Source organism: Clupea harengus, chromosome 23 (genome assembly GCF_900700415.2).
Source record: "Clupea harengus chromosome 23, Ch_v2.0.2, whole genome shotgun sequence".
In the NCBI taxonomy this organism is placed as follows: domain Eukaryota; kingdom Metazoa; phylum Chordata; class Actinopteri; order Clupeiformes; family Clupeidae; genus Clupea; species Clupea harengus.
Window position 1 is genome coordinate 13,840,520 of NC_045174.1, and position 10,000 is coordinate 13,850,519.

A 10,000-nucleotide genomic window follows, 5' to 3' on the forward strand; every position below is an offset into this window, starting at 1 on the left:
ACATACATACATACATACATACATACATACATACATACATACATACACACACACACGTGCATATGCACATGCACATGCAGACACACACCGAACACACATTCATGTACACACATATACATACACACACATACATACAGACAACACACATTCATGCACACCCATACATACACACACACACACACACACACACACAAACACACACACACACACACACACACACACACACAGAGAGAGAGAGAGATCAGAATCTGTTGATTGGACATTGAAACCTAATCTATAGACAGATGAGTCTGCTGATCCCCAGTATGGGCAATACACACCAGTGTGAAAAAGCCAGCCTCCATATGGGGGTCACCAACGATCCTTACACACTTAGTGTCTGGTCACTCTGTGTTCACTAGCAAACACATGAGAAGGTGTGTATATCCAACCCAAGGTGGGACACAAGTAAAGGTTTACCATGAAAAGACTGAGGATGCTAAAATGAAGTATGCAGACAACTTTAACACACTGTGTTCTGCACACACATGAAAAAAAGTTGCGAAAAATCAAACAATCAGTTTAAAACTCCAGCATCTACCCAGAACATGACAGGCACTTAGGAACGGCTTCCTCCAGATGATTGATTGTGCTGTTAGTTGGCGTAGTCTGCAGTACTGTAGCTCAAGGCTTGACAGCACAGTTTGACGTCTTGTCTATTGTAACTGTGATGAAGTTTAAATTACACTAAAACATCTAGGTATGAGTGATTGACTTTCTTTGTAAAACCTCAATTTAACAGAAAAAAATCCTGAAAACTGAAAATATTTCTATATATCTTTAATATATTTATAATATTTTCTTTTTCTGTAGTCCTTTTCAAACCATGTTTGAGGGTTGTATTTTACTGTGAGACAGTTGAAAAACATACAAAAATAAGAACTTGTAAAAAAAGATCCTGAACGTTGCTAAGAGATCGTTATGTACAACAGTGTCTGCTGACAGCTGAGCTTCATTGGTTTGACATTCTTTTGCTACGAGCTGAGAATACCTCTGTGACTGCATTGCGCCAGATGCGGTAAGGCGAACACGTCAGCGCTAAATCTGACCTTATGTTGAGACGTGACTCATGAGACCTATCATTAGGCTGAGACTTCTGTAAAAGAAGACATCTCATTAGGCCTGTGTGACGTGTGTGAGATATTAATGAGACATGTATGAGAAATGTGTTGTGTGATGTGTGACATGTGTGAGATATTAATGAGACATGTATGAGAAATGTGTTGTGTGATGTGTGACATGTGTGAGATATTAATGAGACATGTATGAGAAATGTGTTGTGTGATGTGTGACATGTGTGAGATATTAATGAGACATGTATGAGAAATGTGTTGTGTGATGTGTGACATGTGTGAGATATTAATGAGACATGTATGAGAAATGTGTTGTGTGATGTGTGACATGTGTGAGATATTAATGAGACATGTATGAGAAATGTGTTGTGTGATGTGTGACATGTGTGAGATATTAATGAGACATGTATGAGAAATGTGTTGTGTGATGTGTGACATGTGTGAGATATTAATGAGACATGTATGAGAAATGTATTGTGTGTGTCTCAAACGCGTCCCCAAATGTAGTTTTAGATGTGTTCGAGCTGTATATGAAATGTGGTATGGTACGAGACCATAACTGTCAAATGTGGCATGTCACAGAGTGAGCACAAATGTGAAATGCGACACATCATTGGTTGATATCTACTGACCCGGCATGACACAAGGCGTGTCATTGGCTAGTCTATCCTGACAGTGCCTCTAAATGGCACGTTGTTGTTGGCAGATCTAACAACAACGCCAGGGCCTCTAATTGGGGATTCAATAACGTCGGTGCTCAAATGCCTTCTGCCACTCTTTTAAGAGCCTTCTGAATAGTTGCACCTGTTTGGGATATTTTTAGCAGCGGTTCAAATCCGACTTGCCGGTGCAGTTGAGCGTGGGAGTGAGCGAGCGCGACTGACACAGAGGACCCATTTGCCCTGTCGCGAGCGGACTGCTTGAGCTCTCGCTGACAGAACCAGGGGGAAACAGATCATGCCCTAATCTCCGAAGCAGTGAACAAAACACTCACCCGACAAAAATAACTTCTGCCAATTGTTACTCTTTTTTTCCGCACCATCATTGTTATGAATGGAAAACTTTGAAGCGCACTGTAACAGTTAAGAGGGCAATAGGATCCTGAACGTTGTCAAACTGCTGTAATTAAAGGTGTTAAATTACAGATTAGCATTGGGTTTACTGACCAAGTGAAGGGTTAGGATCAAATGAACATTTAGAATCCAGCTTAGTGGAAACCTTAGATACTTACAGTCTGCCTACAACAATGCCAGCACAGCCACAGCTGGGGGCACACATGTAATAGCATGCTAAAAGTAAAAATGTGAGTGCAAGTAAGTCATTATAAATCTGTATGAAGACATCAAAAAAGTATTATGAGTATATACTGCATTACAACGCGTGCATATTATGTTATCATATAGTCGACACAAGATGTACACGCTCTATTAAAAAGTGCTACTAAATGTGAATGTGTTTTGCTGAACAATTAGAGCAGAGGTGTTCTAATCATTACTCCTGGATATCAACTCTCAAGCAGAGTTGATTTAACACACTTTAACACGGACTCTGCTAATAAAGCACATGATTGCGGCAGCGTTGAGCAAATTAGACACCAGTGTGAAATAAAAGTGAAGTTAAAGGTCCCGTAATTAGCAGCCACTTTTATCCAAGGCGACTAACAAGGGCATCCCGCAGTGTTCGGGAATTGGACCCGGGTCAAATGTTTACAGGGCAGCAATGCTAACCTCTGTTCCACCACCACTAACACAAAATACACACACACACACACACACACACACACACACACACACACACACACACACACACACACACACACACACACACACACACACACACACACACACACACACACTTTTAGAAGTACACAAACAGTGAAGTTGGTAGCCATGGCATTTAGTCTCTTTGGTAGATCTCTGAAATGCCAATCCTCAGTTAACAGGTTCAGGGCAAGTGAGGACTGTGGTACACTGAGGTTTTCCATCACTTAAGTTCAGGGGGGGGGGGAATCACGCCTCGACTGAAATATACCGACCCTTGCTCATATTCTCTTTACTTTACCTTCCTCCTGCTCCCTGCTCCTTTCCTAATCTCTCTGTCTCCCTCAGACAGGTGCAGATGCAGACATGCGGAGATCAAGATCACCCAAATGTCAACCCAGTACTCTGAGCCAAGTCTCCATGGTTCATTCTCTCAAAGTGCCTCTCGTGTCTCTCTTTGAACAAACCCATTTAATCCTGTTCAGCTGTGACTGTGCATTCAATGTGTTTCATAGGCCAGGTGCTATTATAGTAACAATTATATTATATTATATTATATTATATTATATTCTAATTATATTATATTGTGTATAATAAGTGTGTTTGGGCACTACGTACTTAATACTTCACTAAATAATTAATATAATTAGTTATGTACTAATGTATCCAACTTTGTTAGAGTTAGCAATATGTAATAATATGCGCTTACTTGAAAATCAACAGTTATACAAGTAGATATATGCTTGTTATGCGTGGTATTATTTAAAAGTACATTGTCATAAATACACTTAACATAAAGAGAGAGGTTAACAACCTGAAGATGATGGTGGTGCAGATCTTCAGGGGGAAGGGTAGGCATCCCTGATTTAGAGAATGAAATCTGTTTCTCATTTCTCTTCTTCAGAACTTACCGAGAATGAACAACATTTCCACGGCGATGTCACTGACGATGGTGCTCCTTGAGGCGGTTTCCTGGTCGTTATATGCGGTGAAACACACGTTGTATGGGACGGTCACGGCAACGTAGAAGGTGGCGAGGAGGATCATCCAATCCCACAATGCCTTGGAGATGCTGTAGTGGAGGAGGATGAAGCGGGACTTTTGCACTGTGGCAACCTTGTACTCTGGGAGAGAGGGCTTCTCGAACATGTTCTACAGAGAGAAGGAAAGAGTAGAAGAGAGGAAAAGAGAGAGGGGAAGAAGAGAGGAGGAGATAAGAGGAGAAGAGAAGAGAAGAGAAAAGAAGGGAAGGGAAGGGAAGGGAAGAGAAGAGAAGAGATGATAAAAAGAGAGGAGAGAAGAGAAGATAAAAGGAGAGGAGAGAGGATATGACATGAGAGAAGAGAAAGGAAGAGAAGAGGCATATAGGTATAAATATATATAAGCATGTTCAATCCTCTTTGCACCAACCGGTTTCCCAACACAATACTCCACCTCTGCCCACCGCCATCCTGAATAAAGCCACCAGTACAAATGAACAAATGTAAATGAGAATCCAAAAACTCTCTGAATACTCAAGGCCAGTGGCGCTGCTCTGATTGGGGGATAACCGTTGACTCGGTAACACCATTATCCCTCCTAAATGACATCGTTTTACAGGGAGGGAGCCGTGAAAATCACTCATTGATAAACTTGGCTGATGGGATTGTCTAAAAAGAGAGGCTTCATTTAGGGGCCCAGAAAGCCTCCAGCGCCCACGGACAAGAATAGGGAAACGACCTCCCCTAATGGCCTGGAAACACTCAACAGAGCCATCAGGCCAGACAATGGCTGCTCCCGGTGACCAGCCGAGACAGATGCTCCGTCCGTATTCACGGCTAAACAATGGGCCTTGATTTTAGCAGTGGCTCAGAGCCATGAATTGTGGCTAATGAAGTATTAAATTGAATTTTTTTCTGTCTGTGTGTGTGTGTGTGTGTGTGTGCGCTTGGCACCCCCTAGCCTGTATAGGTTTCGGTAAAAGCGGCATTTGGCAAGTTCGGGTTCTTTCAATTCAGTTAAACAATCAAACGGGTGGGAGGTGATAATTGTGGCCCATGGACCAAAGAAGAGAAAGAGAGAGAGAGAGAGAAATGGAGAAATGCCGTATATGATGAAGGAGTTGTCTCCTCAGAAAAAAAAGATATGAAGCGGATAGATATCTCGTGATCAATAACCCTCGACCCTTTTGACACTGTGATCTCCTGGGAAATCTTTTCGCTCACATCTACGCTCACATACGTCACACACGCTGAACACAGGGGGAGATATGAGGGCAGACCTTTTATGATGGATCACCAAAATAAGTCCAAAGGAGCCGACCGTGGCAATGTGGGAAACTCATCGATTCAAGCTGCTATTCAAGTGACAAACACAGAGCTGTGGTTCATTCTGTTATTCTCGTCTCAGTTCATCCCCATACGTGCTGTAGCATGTGATTGACATACTTTTCCTTTTTTTCATCTTTTTTTTTTCAACAGCAATGTTACTCTGACCACAATCACCCTGGCAACTCATGCCATCACACCCAGGGCGTGTTTTTCCCCTCAGTCTGTAAGCACAGAAAGGGGATAAAAGAGTGTGAATCTTGTGTGTGTGTGTGTGTGTGTGTGTGTGTGTGTGTGTGTGTGTGTGTGTGTGTGTGTGTGTGTGTGCGTGTGCGCGTGTGTGTCTGTGTGTGTGTGTATATGTGTGTTTTTTCTTTTTTAGTTTGCTTACATCACCAAGGTCATGTCACCCTATGGCACCCCTGCCCTGTGGGTTCGGGGACGAGCAAATTACAATGGAACTCCTCTGGATCACATGACGTCTTTCAATTCCCTCGCGGCCCACGCTGATCTTCAAGCCCATTAGGTTTCACTCTTCAAGCCTTGCACACACACACACACACACACACACACACACACACACACACACAAAACACACACACACACACACACACACCATCCCCAGTGAACTACGACCCCCATGGTGCTTTAGGGAAGAGTCCAGTGACCGCTCAGTGGAGGGCAAGTGTCCTTTGTGGGAAGCCACATGACAGTTTTCCCATTTCTGTCCATTTTTGACACCACCTACACAGCAAGCGCCGGGCAGATGGATGATGCGTCTGTGTACAGAGGAACCCCTGGGCTTTTGTCACCCAGTCTCAGTCTGACGTCATCACTCTCTCCATCATAGCCCCTCCCCCCCCCCCCCCACAGTACAGCAACTACCCTATCAATTCACTAAAAATCCATACATGTCTCTTAGTCTTGTGTGCAGATGCAACTTGTTCATTCATTTTGGATGTCTCTCAAGCAGTGCTGTGCGTAGTCTGTGTACTGTATGTTTAGCTTCCTTTGTGAAACAATAAAATATTGATAAAAAAATATCGACAAAGTTGATTAAAGCTCCCCATTGAAAAGCACATTGACTGCAGGCAAAATGTCCATAAATCACTGCATCACTTCCTAATGCTGTTGTGGCAGTTCTGTACTGTCGCTGCGTGCCCCACTGCATCAGTGCTGCGGATGCTTTGGGAGAATCTGACTTAATTACCAGATGGTGAAATGTCAGTGGAAACAGCAATGGGGTTTCGTGGGTCAAAACCAGACTATTGACCCAAGTGTTTTCCCTCACACGTTTAAAATCAATACTGCAGGGTCAATTATTTCAAATGCTGGCAAGTGCATTATAAATGTATCCCCTTTTCATGTGCAGCAAACACGTAATAAGAAAAAAATCAATAAAGTATATCAATAAGTTATTATTATTGCTATTATTGTCATTATTATTGCCAATGATGCACTTTTATTATACGGTACGTGTAGGACTTGCTGCATAAAAGCATTGGTTGAATAAACAAACATAAATACATAAGTAAAATGCCCCAAATGCCCCAATCAAACCTCTCCTTGATGCTCACTATCTGACATGAAGCATACATCCATATCATGTCTGCCTCTGTGTCGACCGCCACTAATGACCTAGACCATCTGCACAGCCACTATAGCGCCACTCTCTTCAATCTCTCTCACAACAGCTATCAGCGCCAACCACCTTGACCGGCTCCCCCTTATGATGGTGCCTCGACCCCTCAGCTTGGCAGCAATGTTTTTCACTGAAGCCACAACAGCCAGGTCCAACACAAGGCTGGAGACACAAAGGGTTTCACTGTTAGGTGGTTAGGTTGAGGCAGAAAATAGTTTGGGAACTTTGAAAGATATGTTCACTGAATGGTTTTCAGTTTCCCGTTGTGTTAACTGTGAAGGTGTATGAAAAAGGTGTGAAAAAGTATTGAGAAATGCGTCAGTAAACAACAGTACACTAATAGCCAGACATAAGTAAAAACTATACATACGTATATTGCAATTTATGTCAGACAAAAGTGTCCTTTACATGAGTAAATGTAAATCACTCTCTTTTACAGTAGCACACTGTTGGGTGAGTTCCTGGTTTGGGGAATTATGGGTAGCGATGTTTTGGTGTTCTTTGGCTTGGTTGTCTCCCAGGGTATGAAGTGTTGCAGTCTGGGCTGTGTGTATGTGTATGTGTCTTGGGGGCGGGCTTTGAACTTGGTGGTGATGGTGTGTGTGTGTGCGTGTGTGTGTGTGTGTGTGTGTGTGTGTGTGAATACTGTGTGCTCGTCACCATGATGGATAAGCCTGGCACCCCATGTTTGGTGCGGTAGATGGCCATTTTGGGGAGATGCTTATTTCCTTACACTAATAAAGCTGGCAACAAGACAATGATCAATGTACCATATCACATCACTTCATGTTTATGCTACTGGGAAATGCTAATATAGATCCGCCACTATGCAGGGTGCTATTTGCAGTTCTCAGTAGTTGAAAAGACCCTAAGTCAGCTTTGCCCTCTCTCCCCTGCCAAGGCACAAAAAGCAAGTCAACACCAACAGGACTGGCTGAGAGACTGGGTTACAGTACAGTAGACTCTGAAGGAGGGGTGTGTGAAGGACAAGGAAGAAAAAAAGGGAAAGAGGGACAGGTTCAACAACAACTAATAAATAGGACAGGAAGACAGACAGACCGATAGATGGGCGGATGGACAGAAGGACAGACAGCAAGGAAAAGGGGACAGATTCAACACGAATAGACAGACACCAGAGGCAGGTAGATTAATGTGTAGTCAGTCAGAAAGAGAGACTGACAGAGAAGCATATGATTTCTGAAATGTAGATCTCTTTAGTCTCTTCAGCTCTGCTCTGACCACTGTAACTGAAACCAGACAGCATCTCTCCGGCCACATACTCCACATAAAGCCTCCTGAAGCGCCTGCCCCACCTGACCCACCTGCCACCCCTGCCCCTCCTGCTTCTACATCCTTGGACACAACACTAAAGCCCCAAAAGCCCCCAATGGCAGGGAAAAGGTCCTCCAAGCCAGGCAGTCTCTGTGATTGGTAAATACACAAGGGGCATGAAATGTAAAGCACTTGAACCCCCTCTCATTCTAGTAGAGAGAAGATCATGTCAACGCTGCCACTGAAGTGGCATGGAGTGTGCAATGAATCTCATTGACCCTTTTTAATGCCTGAGTATACACTTCCTCATTGTAACTCAGGCGTAGGTCCTGTTCAAATCAGGCATACACACGCACACACACACACACACACACACACACACACACACACACACACACACACACACACACACACACACACACACACACACACACTGCTGTTCAAGGCATACATCCTGTTCTGACTTCAAAAGCTCCACGCAGGTGTGATGTTAAACCTTCGCCTGAAGAGCTGCTAATCCTGCTCTGGTAGGAGGGCGGGGAAGGATAGAGACGTCTGAATGTGTGTGTGCATATGCACTCTCTCACACACACACACACACACACACACACACATAAAGAAGCACACTTCACTAAAGTTTGCATACATTAAAGCACACAACTGAAAATAAAATACAATGCACCCTCTCTCTCACACACACTGGTGACACACACACACACAATTATGAGCATGATGAAAAACACAGGCATGAGCTCATGGTGATGAACACACTAGCACAAACACCATAACACAAAGCAACCATGTACAGAACAAATAAACAAACACAAACACAAAGACACACACGCACATACACCCACACGCACCCAGACACCCATACACACACAAACACAAACAAACACACACACACACACACACATCCAGCATCTTTGTTGTCGTATGCTCATGTCTGTAGGACTCAGTCCAATCCCTGAGAAGCAGGGGAGCATGTTATGAAGGTGTGGGGTGTGTGGGTTTTAGCGTGGGCTAGATTAGGGGTAATCCCTCCACCGTTCTCATTGTTGATTCTCTGGAAAACGCGAAGATGTGTCTTTGAATGACATGTGCAACATCTCCCTCCCTCTTTCCCTCCCCTCTTTCTCTCCCTCTTTCCCTCCCTCCCTTTCTCTCTCTCTCTCTCTCCCACTCTCTCTCTACCTCCAAACAAAATGACAAACACGCAGATATTTGAAACCCCTTTTTTCATTCTCTCTCTCTCCCTCTGTCACACACTTTCTCTCTCTCTCTCACTGTAATCCCTCCATCTCCCTCCTCCTTCCTCCTTTCCTCCTTTCATTCCATACCAGCCTGCCAACATAAAGCCACACTCTCACATCACAAATATGCAGATAGTTGTAATGAAACGTTGAACAGATATGGGTCTGTGTATGCTTTAAATATGAACTAAACAGATATGGGTCTGTATATGTTTTTAATATGAACTAAACAGATATGGGTCTGTGTATGCTTTTAATATGAGCTTAACAGATATGGGTTTGTGTATGCTCTTAATATGAACTAAACATATATGGATGTGTATATGTTTTTAATATGAACTAAACAGATATGGGTCTGTGTATGCTTTTAATATGAACTAAACAGATATGGGTCTATATGTTTTTAATATGAACTAAACAGATATGGGTCTGTATTTGCTTTTAATATGAACTAAACAGATATGGGTCTGTGTATGCCTTTAATATGAACTTAACAGATATGGGTCTGTGTATGCTTTTAATATGATCTAAACAGATATGGGTCTGTGAATGCTTTTAATATGGACAAAAGGCTCATTATGACCTGCTGTGGGGAACGCACACAGGGCAGCAGGGATGGGGGCCTTCTTCCCTCACTCACGCACACACACACACA

The 10,000-nt window shown here is 43.2% G+C and overlaps 1 protein-coding gene across 1 annotated transcript in view; it reads right to left on the bottom strand.

Moving 5' to 3' along the window:
- LOC105891172 (potassium voltage-gated channel subfamily H member 4-like) overlaps positions 1-10,000 on the bottom strand; it is a gene marked incomplete at its 3' end in the record, with an annotated part of 53,774 nt that overhangs the window by 15,311 nt on the left and 28,463 nt on the right. Inside the window, exon 5 of the mRNA XM_042703366.1 lies at positions 3,784-4,024. Within this exon, the coding sequence (XP_042559300.1) occupies positions 3,784-4,024 (241 nt within the window). The remainder of the gene's footprint in view (positions 1-3,783; positions 4,025-10,000) is intronic.